Below are 15,537 nucleotides of genomic sequence, written 5' to 3' on the forward strand. Positions count from 1 at the left end.
TATATAGAATCAACCAGCACTTTAATTGTTTAACCAAAGTACAAATACTATAAAAGACATTGTCTTAGTGTATTGTTTACAATAAAGAAATTGAAATTGAATTGAAATTGAAAAGGTTTCTCGAACTAATAATTTATTTAAAAACCTTTTGTTTAAGATTATGAAAGCTTCGCATCGGTTTCTCATTCTTGAATCTCCTTCTTGTATCAGGATTCGCTTTATCTGACTTTCTATTCTCAGCGTGGATGCTTTCATGCAACTTAGTTCCTTATGAACCTACAAACGATTTAAAAAGTTTTATTATTTGATAATATTTAACCTTGAAAAAATCTAAGATTGGGTTTACTTCAACAAAGTTTTACAGTTTTTTTAAAACACTTCTAAATGATTTGTCCATTACATAGAGTTAAACTTTAATTTTCGAATATTTAAGTAAAATATTATTTTTGTTCAAATAAACAGATAATTTAAAAAATCATTTCAATTTAAAAACCGACGAAGGAAATCATCAAATAAGCTAAGAATAATTATGTGACCATAACTGTATATAAATTCCTCAGATATACACTCCATACACTTACGTAACATTAGATACCGAACCGAAATAATTATAGAAAAACAGTTGAATAAATTACTGGATCTAGTTGATTGAAACTACATGCAATTATTATATGGTCATGTTCCAAAGACTTGTGTTGACACTTCGTCTGCATTCGAAATTATATTGGAAAAAAAAAAGAAAACTGAAACAAAACGTGTTAAAATTTCAAGGTTTACAAAATGATGTTAAACGCCAGTCTCGAATTTAATTACTCTTTCAATTTGAAAATAGATTTTATCAAACAAAAATCTTCATGAACTGTAAACAAATATATGTATGTAATTTTTATTTGCTTCTATTACATGCTTGTATCTAAATATTATGTTACATGTTAAGTGTTCTCACAAATGAAGACACAGTATGTTTTGTCTGTCGTACGTGTTATGCATGAACCGTGAAAATGTGAGAAATGTGATTCAAAACCTTTAATATTCACAATGATGCTGCGAAAACTTTTACACGTATGTAGGTATATCTTTAACTACTACGACAAAACCCCAAAAGTGTTTTTCATTTTGAAACATCATTCATAATGATTAAAATATTCAGTCATTTAAAAATCCCTACAAATATTTTCTCTCACAAAATTTAAATGCAAAATAACTTTCAGAAAGAACATGAGCAAGGAGCGTAAATATAATCCTTTACGAAAATGTCTACGTGCTGAAATCGACATATACACTACACACACACAGTCTATGAGGTTTGTATGCATGAATGTGTTTTGTTTACAAAAGTTTAGTGGAAATTCTTTGAGACAAATTGACTTTATTTACGATATTTTTGTTTGATAAATAAGTTAAGGGTATAATTTTAATAAAAGTGGTTTAAAGTAATGGTTGTCTCATACAGAAGTGACAACCAAACAACCAAATGGCCAACAAGATGATACATTTTGGGCCGCCTCAGACTTTTGCTCATAAAATGTTTACAATGCAAAGTTCTGGGTAATAAGGGGTAAGGAAGAACCTTTCTCTGAGTCAACATAACAACGGCTACGAGTATAGTCAAAATTAGTCTTGGGTCTTTAAAAATATTTCTGAAGTTAAAAGTTGATAACTGCCGAAAATCGGCATCATTCATTGTTTTACCAACTGCTACGAGTATAGTCAAATTTAGTCTTGGGTCTTTAAAAATATTTCTGAAGTTAAAAGTTGATAACTGCCGAAAATCGGCATCATTCATTGTTTTACCATTTTGTGGAATTATCTGGAAATACTCTGAACATCTGTGATTATCTATTCTCCGTCCATTCAAGATAACAAAAGTAAAATTCGGCACAACTTTGAAATCGAATAAATTCATGACAACAGAATAGAACTATTGGTACAGCAAAGAATTTGTGACCCAAAAAGTTATGTTCGTGATGAACTTTAAAAGAACTCGATTTTTAAAACTCAAAGTTTCAAATTCGTTTATTTACTTAATGAACTTTTTAGATTTTCCGGGATAGTAACAGACAATCTCCAATCGATTGACTTAAAATTTAGAGCATTCCTTGGCAAATACTTGGAGTTAGTTGAATTCTCTTTTATATTAAATAGTTCATTTGTTTTTCATAATTATATCAATATATTATTTTGTAAGAAAATTTTGCACTTATCGTTATAAAAGAGCGCAATTTGGGTAAAATCAATGTATGCGCTTCAAATTTTGGATACATTATTTTCCTTAAAATAAGAACATTCCTTGAAGACTTAACGTAGAATATTTGTCATCTAGAGAATACCTGCTTTCCAACAGTGTATTTACTCTTTTTTGTAAACTTACATTATAAAAATGAACTGAAAATTAGAAGGCTTATAAAAATGTTTTGATTTCTTTTTCTCACCATAAAAACTTATATTAGAAGTGATTGACATGTTTTGCAAAGTTCTTCAAATAAATTTTATAGAATTAATTTTGATATGAAATCTAAACACTTGCCACTTGAAATATTAACTCACTTTGTGCAACTTATTTCGACGTCATAGGCGATAAGATTATAAAGTTTTGCAAATTCTGACCATAAAATGGAAGCAAAGTTAAATTATAAGACCTAATTAATGAGTCCCCCCTGGGTGAGACGCTAATTTTTTTTTTTAATCAATTTTACAAGAAAATTTTGTAAAAATACGACTGATTTTTATTAAACCGACAATGACATACATATGTAAAGGGTGATTTTTTAGCTATTATATTTTTGGCAACACTGGTTTAAACATTTGACGCACGTTTCGTGTTTTGTTTCACTGTCAAACATCTTCAGTTTGGTCTTTAATTTAACCATGAATCGTGTTACCAACACACAACTCTTGTAAATTATTATTATTATGCAACCTCGGAGGTTGGGTATTCGATTCCGTGTCCATAAACTTGTTGTATGTGAAGAATTTTTGTCCTTCAATTCTTGGAAAAATTAATTATTATTGGTAATTTTTCCATCGTCTACTCAATTCTTCGATTTCGTGCAAAATTCGTACACGTTTTTCACAGCCAGTATAGAGCGTCCAGAGGAAAGTGGCCAGTTTTTAGTCTTGAAAAAGCTCAGCGACACTCGTTATTCTTGTCAAGCTGAAGCTACGAAAGCCTTAGTCAACGGCTATTCGGAAATCGAAGAAGCATCAACCAGCATATCTTCCAATAAAAAGCAAAAAGACATCGTAAGATATAAAGCCACGCACCTTCTACAGAAGATGAGTGGTCTCGAAACCGCTTTGTTTGCAACATTTTGGAACGATATCTTGGAGCGATTCAACGCTACAAACAAGATGTTGCAAGACCCGAAAATGATTCTTGAATCGGCAATGCGTGCACTAGAATCATTCGTGGAATCCAAGCGAAATGATTTTGATAAATACAAGGAAGCAGCCAAAAAAATATCCTTTATTGATGAATATGTACAATCACGCACCCGCACCAGAACGAGAAATTTGAGGCTAAATCTGCTCGACTACGGGAAAGCACACGACGCAAATCTGTCACCGAAGGAAAAATACAAAGTATCCGCCTTCATCCCAGTGATTGACCAGCTATTCGTTTCTCTTACTAAAAGATTGCATGCCTATGAAGCTGTACGTCCGAGATTTTGATTCCTGAATCACATCGGAGATGGATGCTGAAAATTTGCACGCAGCAACAGAGGCATTGGTGAAAGTGTATCCGGATGATTTAGAGCCTAGTCTTGGTAATGATTTGGTTCAATTTGTGTCTTTGATAGTCTCATACAAAAAGAAAAAGGAAAAAGGATCAATCGCCGGAAATATTTTATTAGCAAATTTTCGAAAATCAAAATTTCAGAGCTACATTCCCAAATCTCGAAATTGCATTGAGAATGTATTTGGTAACAAATTGCACTGGAGAGCGCTCATTTTCAGAAATGAAAATTATAAAAATAGACTTGGAAGCACAATGGGACAAAACCGTCTATCAAAGCTTTCTCCCCTGAGCATTGAAAGCGATTTACTCCGAGAACTGAATTTCAACGAAATCATCGACGATTTTTCGGCGAAATAAGCTCGAAAGGTTCCGTTAGTTAACCCTAAAATTTAATTTTAGATAATTCTTTTTCCCGTTTGTATTTATATATGTGTTTGTTCAATACTAAAGAAATCTACTTGGTTTCACAATAAATTATTTAATGAAAAACTCGAGTGAAAAAAATGGTTTACTTTATTTTGGAAATAATTCGGGCGAGGGGACCTTTGCTTCTTTATTGGCACGAAGCCTCTGGACCCCTAAATCCGGCCCTGGTGGCATCATTGGACCGTACTTCTTCAATGTGTGTGTGAATCGTGAGCGCTATCGTGAGATGATATCCAACTTTTGTTTGCCCAAAATGTAAGAGCTTGACTTGCATGACATGTGGTTTCAACGAAACGGTGCCACATGCCACACAAATCAAATCAAATGGGGTGGCGCAACAGTCCGTTGTGAACCAGGGCCTAGTGACTTACAACTCTCAACCATTCCTGTGAGCGAGTACTGTTGTCAGGAATGGAAGGGACCTACAATTTTTAGGCCGAATCCGAACGGCTAGTTTGAGAAAGCACTTTTTCATGACAAGAATTACTCTTGAAGGATTTGTCAATTCCTTGCAAGAGGTAGTACCCGCGAAAATAATTTTTTTTTAAATTAAGGTGGCACAGGCAGGGATTGAACCCAAGACCCCTTGCATGACAGTCCAACGCACTAACCATCATGCCACGGGTACTACACATGCCTCACAGCACGCGTAAAAATGGACTTAGAGAGTGGCGAGTTTGGTGAATATTTTATTTCACGTTCGGGACCGGTTAATTCGCCGCCTAGATCGTGCGATTTAACGCCTTTAGACTATTTTTTGTGGGGCTATGTTAAAGCTTATGTCTATACAGACAAGCCCGGTTCAATTGATGCGTTGGAAGTTGGAATTGTACGTGTTTTTTTTTTTTTTTGAAAAACTTCCTTATAGCTTTTAAAAGGTTTTATAAATATATAACCTTTCAGATTTTTAGGAGCATATTTTTTTCAATATTTTTCGCAGTTTTAAAGATAAAACTTTGTATCAAATGATAAACAAAATTGTAAAAAAAAACAACGTTTCCAATCACTTTTTGCAAATCAAATGAAATAAAATGAAATAAGAACGTCATGATATAAAAAATAAGAAGAAAAATTAAAGCTGAAGAAATAACAACATCCTGTTTCTGGCTTGATATAAAAGGTTCCTAATTGGAGGTGAAGACTTTAAATATGAATTAAAAATATGCATCTAACTTAAATTGACAAACTATGAGGTATTAAATACCCGTATAAATCGATAATAGTTAGATAAAGTTGTTGAAACAATTTAAGCTCAGCAACAACTTGATTAAAAACTTTCAAGCCAACAAATCTACAAATGAAGGGATTTTCAAAAATTTAATTGAATGAAACTAGTGAGTGGCATTTATGATTTTCGTTTCATTTGATAGAATTTTGTCATTAAAGCGTAAGTTGTTTGTCGATATCTATGAACAGCACTTGCATCGAGGAAACCAAAAACTTTCATTACTAGTTATGTGAATCACAGATCACCTCTTATAGAGTAATCAAATATTTGACATTGCAAACGTTAGAAGACGCAAGCAATGTTTTCAAAACTTGAGTATAATTCACAAATTAAGAAATGCTTCTCAATAGCAAGCATAAGTCGTTTGGATAGAATCCAAAACAGAGTTTTAAAACTGTTAAGCGATAGAACTACAACCGAAACTGGGACGGTTGATCTTATTCAATATAAAACTTTGTTAATCATTCTTCTACCGATGCTTTTACAAACAGTATTCAACCAATATAGCAAGTTACGTTCTCCTCTCAGTTCCAAAATTTCTTACTTAACTCGCGCAGTTAGAGGAATGCTCATCAGTTTATTCTTAAACTTAATTTCATACGTACTGTCAAGTATGGAGAGCTTTTTTTCAAACGCACATCAAGAATGTAAAATGCTTTCCCCATATTTGTGTTTGCCTCCTTTTTTTATATAAATAATGTCTCATATTCTATTGAGTTTCTTCAAAGCAAAGTTGTACAGCAAAACTAGTTTTGAAACAAGAGGTGTTGAGTCTCAAGTTTTCAGACTTTTCATTTGATTGAAAAAAAACTTGTACTTTTTGTTAAGAAACTCTACTTTTTGGCCTACTATTTAAATCTATCTGATTTATTTTTGTAATTTGGGAAAAATCGCTTCAAATTAGAAAAATCCGTAGAATTTTAAATCTCAAACAAAAATGAACCTATTTCGATTTCAATTGTTCAAGTTGGTGGTGATAGGAATTCAGATTTTTAATATCTACGTGTTTAAAATATTGGAAACTTTTAGAAAATTTTCCATTACCAAACTCAAGACAAAATTTGACATGTTTTTAGGTGCAAAATTATTTAAGATTTCGTCTCAAACATTATTGCAGGTGTTAAAAACAATGTTAGATCATTAGCTAACTCATGTAAATTGTGCTGCATATTACTAATAAACATTTGCAAGTTAACGCGCAACTTGCTTGAATCATATTTCTTGTATTTTTTGTTTCTAATTAATAAATAACTAGAAACCTCTGTAAATAGATTTAACATTCATAATTCAATTCAATCTCTACCAACAACTACTTCTACTACTACCCAGCTCAAATCACGATTAAATTATTAATTCATTCTGTTAAAAATTACTCCATCATACCTCTGCGAGTATACCTGCTGAAGTCACAACCTGCTTCCCTCACTTTGTAACAAATATAGGTACCTACCTACATAAGTAGTAGCTAGTTGTGGAGCCGGCTAATATAGAAAACTAAAATATCGATTTTTAAAAAAGATTAAATTTAATTATTCACCTACGAAGCTAAAGGTATTCACGAGACATCATGTTCAGTTCATGACAATACGTCAGGGCCGTTGGGCGGGCAGGGTGTAAGGGGGAGTAAGGGGCCAGAAAAAAGAATAGAAAGTAAGGTACAATCAGGGATTAAGAGAACAACACCTAAATATTGTATGACTTCATCATAAACTGGGACAGAAGAGCTCTAAATAAACAATTTTATGTAGGTATTTTTTGAAAAAAAAAAGAAATAAATAAATAGGACAAAAACAACAAGACTCACCTCCTGTGTTATGTCCAAGTCATGCTTTGTATTCTCGTATAGAGTTTCTAGCTCCTCGCATTTGTGTTGGAGAAGGCTCTTTTCGTCGAGCAACACCAAACCGAATTGGGCGGATTGAATTTTCTCACTGCTGGCTTGATCTAGCTCCCTGGACAGGCGCTCGATTTCCAATCGCAGCTCCTCAATGGTTGCCGGATCATCGGCAGCAGCTGTTACACCTTTACCACCTCCTCCTCCGGGTGCGGCGGTGGGAGAATTCGTCGAGGACGAGGACATGATTTACTCGCGGCGACAATTCTGACGGCGGAGGAACAGGAACAGGAACACAAACCCAATGCCAATGTTTTCTCGGAATTGGGGGTTGGGGGTTTTGGATGTTTTCACTGATTGAAAGCGAAGGAGCCGAGGAGAAGGATGAGGAGAAAGAGGACAAACTGCACAGAACACAGTGCAGGAAGTTGTTTTTGTTTTCTGCTTTCCGTTTTTCGTTTTTGGTTTTTTTGTATTCTTTATTCCAATTCGCTTTCGTCGATGTCGATGAATATTGCGAAATTAATGAGGGAAATCAACCAGCGATTCCAAAGTTGCACAAGAATTCTTCAATCTTTTTGCGCAAAAAGAAAGAAAGAAAGAAAAATCAACAAAAAAAAACTGCCACATACACAACACAATGCACCGCGAATGCAAAAATTAAAATCAAAAGCGAAACAATCCTTTTTTATTATTTTTTATTTATTTTTATAATTTTGTCTTTTTGGTGAAACTTTTTAATCGTTCATTGGATTTTTTGCTTTTAATTGGTTCTTTCTCTGGACGTTTATTCACTTTTTTTGGTTTCTTCTATTTCTTTGCTCAGGTGGAACAATACACAGAATTTTCTTTTTCTTTTTTTCTGGTCGTCGACGTCTCTTGAGTTCGAATTAGGAGGATTTGCAAGAATGAAATGTTTAAGGTGTTTGATATTTTTAAGTGAAGATAAAATTGAAATGAAAGCGCGAAATATAAGAAAAAGAACAAGGAGGAATTGTTTTTTCGCAGATGTAGGTAGAGTTTTTTGGGGTGATTGAAAATAATGAATTTATTTTATTTTTGCACTTTTCCTCGCTTTTTTTGTTCGTTTTTCTTGCGTTTCTTGTGGGATCCCTTGCGAGCGAGAGTGTGTGACGGAATGTCGTAGAAAATTGAGAAAAGATGAAAAATGAGGCAATTTTTTTTGGTGGAGTTTGATGGTATTTCGGAACTGTCAAAATGTTTAGAAAGTCATTCGCTTGGAAATGCAAAGGAATAACAGAGAAAGGTATATGTTGTGCAAATAGAGTGTGCGCTCTGGTATAGATCAAAAATACAAACTGAGTGTGTTCAGTAGTGAGGACTGTATTTGTAAGAAGTGCGTTCGAGTCCAAAAGGCTTTTAAAGACAAAAATTGAGAATTATTTCAATTTTGTGTCAGATGAAATGTTCCATTTATTTTCAGGCATTATAATATCGTTATTATGCTTCAGATGAAAATGGCTGACAAAATAAGTTTTCCTAAGCTTTCAGACATTTAAATGTAAGTGACGAAAGCATTTTTAATTTAAACAGTTTGTTTGAGCTTTATAAATATACGAAATGCAAAACAAGTGACTTTCAGACATCGATGGTGCTATTCAGTATCTAACGTTCTGGTTTGGTATTTGTAAAACTGCATTATACTTATTTCAAACAAATATAGTAATACTTTTGATATATCGTAATGCCTAAAGCGCACCATACATAGTTCAACTCAATTGTCAGCTGAACCAAATCAAATGTAAATCAATCTGTGTGTGGCGTTGTCATTTCATCGATTGAATTGAATAAAGATCAAAAGATTTTGATTTTTTTGAAGTTGAATATAAAGTTCTTTAACTGAATTGAACTGCATGTGGACGATTCGGTTGATTTGCTGTCAAAATAGCGTCAGTCGAATTTTTGAATTTAAAGCAAGTTGATCTATTGCTAACGCGAACGCGAATATTTGAAACAAATTTTTCAAATAGTTCAAAATCATCAAGCTATTTGGAAAATAAAAGCGCCAAATATGGAAATAAAATTAAGCAAAACTAGCCATGGGACTTAATTTTCGAGAAGTATAAAGAAATTGACCCTGACGATACCATGGCCACAATTAAAAACAAAATAACTACCGTGTCGGGAGCTTAAAAAAGTAGCCGATTCCCTTAAATCTGGAGAAGAAGATGTTTATATTCCCTCCTTATGGTATTTTTACGAGTTGTATTTTCTTCAAAACCAAGTAGAGGGTTCCGAAAGCGTCTCAATAGTAGATTTCGATGTTACGGCGTTAGAGGTAAGTACATATTTGTATGTAAAGAATTTTTTTCAAATTTGTTTGAGGAAATCCGGCCTAAATGCAGCAATCCAAATAAGATTTTATGGTACAAGCCTGCGCCCAGCTTGAGTCGATAAATAAAAATGACGATGAAGATGATGCAACCATCCATGCAAAGTACTGGGCTTGTTCGTTCTAGAAACTTGACCCTGAGCAACGGCCTTATGCAAAACAAAGCATTGAAAAAAATTTCATTCTTGGTGAATTTAAAATTTGATATATGGAGTTTATGTTTGCGTATAATTTGTAGCATTTTTAGCAAAACTTGAAAACGGTGAACAAGAATACCAAAGGCATTTTCTACGCTAACTCTTGATGAGCTAAGGCATTTGTTAAAATTCGGCTCTTGTGGAGATAATTGTGTACCTGAATACGGCTTCATTATATACTCTTATAATGTGAAAGCATCCTCTTTTCATTTTTACAAACTGTTACAGTTCTAAATATACATAATATACAATATGTTCACTACATAATAAATATTCCAAAATTTATGTAAGTAAGGATTGAACCCAAGACATCTAGCGTGATAGTTTTACGCACTTACTATCACACAACGGGTACTCGTGCGCTACCATAAATTTCCTAGTGTTGTTTATATTCAGAAGAAATATTTGAATTGATAAATTTACAATTTGCAGGGATTTAGAGTGAAATAATTTACAAAATCAAATTGAAACAGATCACCTGCTCCTGTTTCCAAAGAGTCACTTCAAACATGCTTCTATTAACTTAAAATTAAAAAATATACCGTTAGTTTTTCAGAATTTTTAGTTTTTTTGAACGTTTCTATAAAGTTAATTTTTAACATATACATTAATATACATTATATATTTGATTTACAAAAGAAATGTTGTACCGTTCTGAAAAAAGGAATATTATAAAATATAATAAAAGTTCTGAAGAAAATACATTTTAAAGATCATTTAATATAAATCTATCTATTGTTAAAGCGTTCCAAGCCAGGAACAAAAAAGTATACTCTTTCTTTGTTGATTTCAAAGCTGCCTTTGATCTTATTAACAGGGACGCTCTTTTTTACAAAATGTCGCAACTTGGTATATCGTCAAAATTCATTAAAGTGATTAGAGAAATGTACACGGATACTAATGCAGCAGTTTGGGATGGTACAACGTACTCGGAGTGGTTCGGAACTAATTCTGGTGTGAAACAAGGCTGTCTCCTCAGTGCATTATTGTTCTCACTCTTTTTAAACGACGTAGTAGATGATCTACCTGGTGGAGTCAGAATTGCTGGTACTTTAGTCAATGTGTTACTCTACGCAGACGACCTTGTCATACTAGCTGAATCACCTGAGCAGATGCAATTGATGATAAATCGCTTGTCAAACTACTGCAAGAGATGGGATCTATCTATAAATACAGAAAAATCGAAAATGATGGTCTTCGAGCGACATTCAAGAAATCATAATGACAGACAGTGGTATTACGATGGACAAGCTGTAGAAACCGTGAGAGAAATTAAATACCTAGGTGTGAGACTTAGTTCAACTTTTAGTTTCAAGAACCACCTAGCCGAGAAAAGCAATAGCTCACAAAGCTTAATCAACCTAACCTGGAAAAATGTTTTTTCAAACAAAAGAATCACTTTATCCTCAAAACATAAGATATTTAATTCAGTTGTCAAATCAACCCTTTGCTACGCTTCTCAAGTCTGGGGTGCAGATGAGTACGAGGAAATAGAATTATTCCAAAGAAATTTTCTGAAGAAACTATTTAACCTGCCACAAAATACACCAAATTATTGTATTTACTTGGAAACTGGCCTTCCAAAACTCCTAACCAACACTCTGAAATCTCAAGCTGACTTCATAATTAAGCTATGTAGTCATTATGAAGAATATCGACTTTCGAAGAAACTGTTTTTGTATGAGTTAAGGAACAAAGACTGGTGGTATAAAAAATGGCAGACTATTGGTAACGCTTGTGGTGAAAACTTAATAATTGACACTAACAACTTAAGCAATTTGAAAGAAAATCTCTACAACATTATTCAGAAGAATGAAGACGCATCTCGTGATATGTTCATCCTTAAGGCGCGAGAGTCTGATAACAGAGTCTTATACAGCCAATTGGATTACAATCTAAAACAAAGGAACTACTTCCATGATTCGTTAAGGTATGATGAGATATCTATAATCTTCAAAGCAAGGTGCGAGGTCCTTCACCTCAATGGGAACCCCTATAATGGAAGCTTTAACCAATTCTGTTCGCTGTGCAACCTTAAAGCAAAAGAAGACTGCTTTCATATTATTAGTATATGCCCTATATTCAGACCACAAAGAATTATGCATTTTGGTAAACCCACTTTAACATTACAAGAATCTGTACAACTTTTAAACGAATGTGAATGGAAAACTCTTAGCAATTTCTTGAAAACAGTTTACAAATACAGAAAATTGTTAATATCTGAATACATTTAAATACCTGCCATTTTGAATTTATTGAAAATTTATTTTATTTATAGTCATTAATTAAATTTAAAATATAAATTTGCCAATCAGGCTGACGGCTAAGCCATAGCTTTAAGATTCAAATTTTGTAACAAACTATTGTATTTAACTGTTAATAAATGAATAACTTACTTACTTACTTACTTACTTACTTACTTATAAATCTATCGGTTCGTTTTTGAGAAAATTCGAATTTTGATTTTTAATCGAAATATTTGTATGGAGTCTGCTGTTATTTTGATCTTAAAAAAAGTCAAGAAAAAAAGTTTGAAGTGAATCTGCTTAAAATCTTAATTTCCCGCTTTTGAACTTAATTGACTAAATAGTTTGGGCCGTAGAGGCGAGGATAGACGGACAGAAGGACGGAATCAGTGGACATACTTTTTCGACCTTTCTAAAAAAAACTGTTTGATTAAAATCTCAAATTCTAAACTTTGTAGGAATGCAATACTTTCCTTAAGATTCCGCAAGTATTAAGACAAGAAATTACATTTTATAATTTTTATATATGTAGTTAAAAACTAACATACAGAAATTCCGTTTTTACGAACAAAATTTACCGGTCTATTCCCAAGTTACTTCCCTCGGTTTTCGTTTAATCAAAAAATAATTTTGGATTATTCGCCTCCGGTTCAAAATCTGGCGAACTGATCTTGTCAAAGTATTCTTAACACTGACTCTAAAAAAAAAGAGAACTAGTGCTTTCTATCACGCATTGCAAATGTCAAACCTGTATGTTTGCAATAACATATTGGTGGGATTCACACTGACAATTTCGTCAATCTTATAAGTAACTAACCTTTCCATTAAATCAATTTAGTTCATCATCTGTCAATACTATTCTAAAACTTTTTGGACCAAAATAGGCACTTTTCAATTTTAAAGTATTTGGTTATCATCTCACCTTGGCATATATTTTCAGAAAACTGACTGATCTACCATAATATTATAAGATCTGACAATATTGTCTGCACTGTCACTGAAGTTGTAGGTTCTTAAGGGGGTCATCCCATGTGACGGCCTGTATTTTAAGGATTTTTTTTGTATGACCAGTAAATAGATACAACTTTATTAAGTTTATTATCAAAAAATATTGTAAAGAACACGAGTTACACCGGTGTGAACAACTCCACCTCGAAAAAATGGGCTCGCACTTCCTCCACGATTGGCTTATCTAAATCAAAAAAAGTAAACGATGTTTTAATCTGTGAACCTAAGTGCATGGAATGATCTATCATCAAATGAATATACCAAAAATTGGATTTTCGATTCGATAGTTTATTCTATGCGTTTACATGCTGAATCCAACCCATAAAGTTTCAAGTCATTGGGTCAAGCCGTATTTGAGATACGAAAGAGAATAGTTTGAAAAACACAGTTTTGAGAAAAACTCGTTTAAAGTTTCAAGTCCTCTTAACTATGAAAACATCAACTTACCTTTCAATGGGCGATGACTGGTCCATAGACCTGCTGTTTCTTTAAAACGACTTCGAAATTGAAAAATCACTTTAATAATTAAACAAAGGAAATAGCTTAACGTATACTCTCTTTCCCTATTTCTTTATGCTATATATACTTTTCTTTAGAGTTGGCTATTTCTATATAAAATATTTGACATGCGTTCAATAACAATCACATCAATTTAAGTTGTCAAAAAAGTCAATCATAATCATCATAAGTTATATCACCAAAAATGGTTTTCATCTTCCAGCTTTAAACCTGTCAAAGAAGAATACAAATTACAAAAAAGATGCTGGAATGCCACCACACTGATAACTTCCAATCCCGTCTGTCGATTTGTCTTGCTTAAAAGATTTGTTGGTTTACGTGTTTTGTTAAAATAAAGTTGTCAGTTGAATAATTATTCTAAAATTTAAAAATTACCAACAATATTTTGAATATGATGAAATAATTTGATTTCAAAATCTATGTTTGTTAATGAGATTTTTAGTCAAAAACCATTTTTTTTTGTAGATTTTATTTCTTATGAAGAAACTGACTGTTGGATTTTCATAAAAGAAATTTACTGACTTTTGAAAAAAATATTTTCTGCGAGATAAAATTAGTTTGATTCCAGTATTTTTAATTTTTGAAAAGATATTTGAGTTGAAAATCAATTTTTACCAATGTTTTGTTTAGGTTTTTATTTTTTGTTAGAAAATGTGTCAATTCGATTTTTCTCAAAATTTTACTGGGTGTTAACAACAATATTTTCTGTTAGTAAAATTAGTTTGAAGCCAATATCTTGTATTTTTGAAAAGATATTTGATCAGAATTTAAAATATAAAATTTAATTCAAGTCGCGTTATTGGTTCCGGAGATATTTTGGGTTAACCAAAATGTTCACCTTTCAGTTTTTTCGAGAGTCCACCAATTAATTTTTTTTGAGAGTCCTTTCTGCACCTTTCTGCTTATTATCTGTATAACAAAATTTATTTGAAGTCGATAACTTAATGGTGCTTGAGCTATGGACTACGAAAAAAACTTCTTGAATGTTCGGACTTGGGAACGTACGTACATACGCACACACAGACATCTTTCTAAACATCTTTTAATTCGACTCTAGGGACCTTGAAACGTCGAGATATGTCAAAATATTCAACTCAAATCAGACCGATTACAATAACTTCCTTTCGAAAGCTGGTAATAGTCATGTTAAGTTACGAAATGGGGGTAAATTACTAGTTCTTCTTTTAAAAACACTCGCACATATTTTTCCTACATTTTTTAAATACCTAAAGTATGATCAGTGCCTTAACATAATCAAGACTTAAAGTTCATAGGTATTTTCTTTTATTTAAGTTTCCTTTAAATACAATAATTATCTATGTCCACAAAAATGTTCATATACAAATCAAACTGTTTGAACTTTTTATTAAAAACTACAAAAATTCAGAGAAGAGGAAAAAAAAAACAAATAAAAAACACCCAATTTCAACAAGTACATTATTTCTCTACTCCACTGTATGGTAACATAAACGATCGCACCCTTCCCAACTGTCATCATTTTCCATCTTTCCAACAAAGAAAAGTAAAAATACCACCAGACAAAATACAACAACAAAACAATGCTAAACCAAAGCAAACCCCAAAAAACCAACCACCACCATTCTGATGCGGGTGTTTTGTGTTTAATTTTGTATCACAAACAAAAATATACTCTTAAAACAAACAAGAACACAAAAAGGAAAAAAGAATTATAAATGCTAAAATTCCACCACCGCACTACCACCACCATTCAATTCAAAAAGCAAAGCAAAAGCAAAGCGTTGCGCTGTGGTAACTTGCTGTTGCTCATTTCACTCTCATCAAATACAAAACAGAAAATAGGAACAAGTAATAAAAGTAAAATAATACAAAATAAAAAAAAAATAAACTGACTAAACATCAACCCTGTGTTCTCTCCTATGATGATGTTGATGATGATGATGAAGTTGAAGAAGAAGATGATAATGATAAAACACAAACGAAACGATCCCATATGGCCAATTTAAAT

General features: G+C 32.6%; 1 protein-coding gene across 1 annotated transcript in view; it reads right to left on the reverse strand.

Annotated features, from left to right (window-relative positions):
- LOC129952755 (protein bicaudal D) overlaps positions 1–8,384 on the reverse strand; it is a 66,957-nt gene extending 58,573 nt beyond the window's left edge. Inside the window, exon 1 of the mRNA XM_056065568.1 lies at positions 7,198–8,384. Coding sequence (XP_055921543.1) covers positions 7,198–7,473 — 276 coding nt within the window. The 5' untranslated portion in view covers positions 7,474–8,384. The remainder of the gene's footprint in view (positions 1–7,197) is intronic.
- Between the last annotated feature and the right edge of the window lie 7,153 nt (positions 8,385–15,537).

Source organism: Eupeodes corollae, chromosome 3 (genome assembly GCF_945859685.1).
Source record: "Eupeodes corollae chromosome 3, idEupCoro1.1, whole genome shotgun sequence".
Lineage (NCBI taxonomy): Eukaryota > Metazoa > Arthropoda > Insecta > Diptera > Syrphidae > Eupeodes > Eupeodes corollae.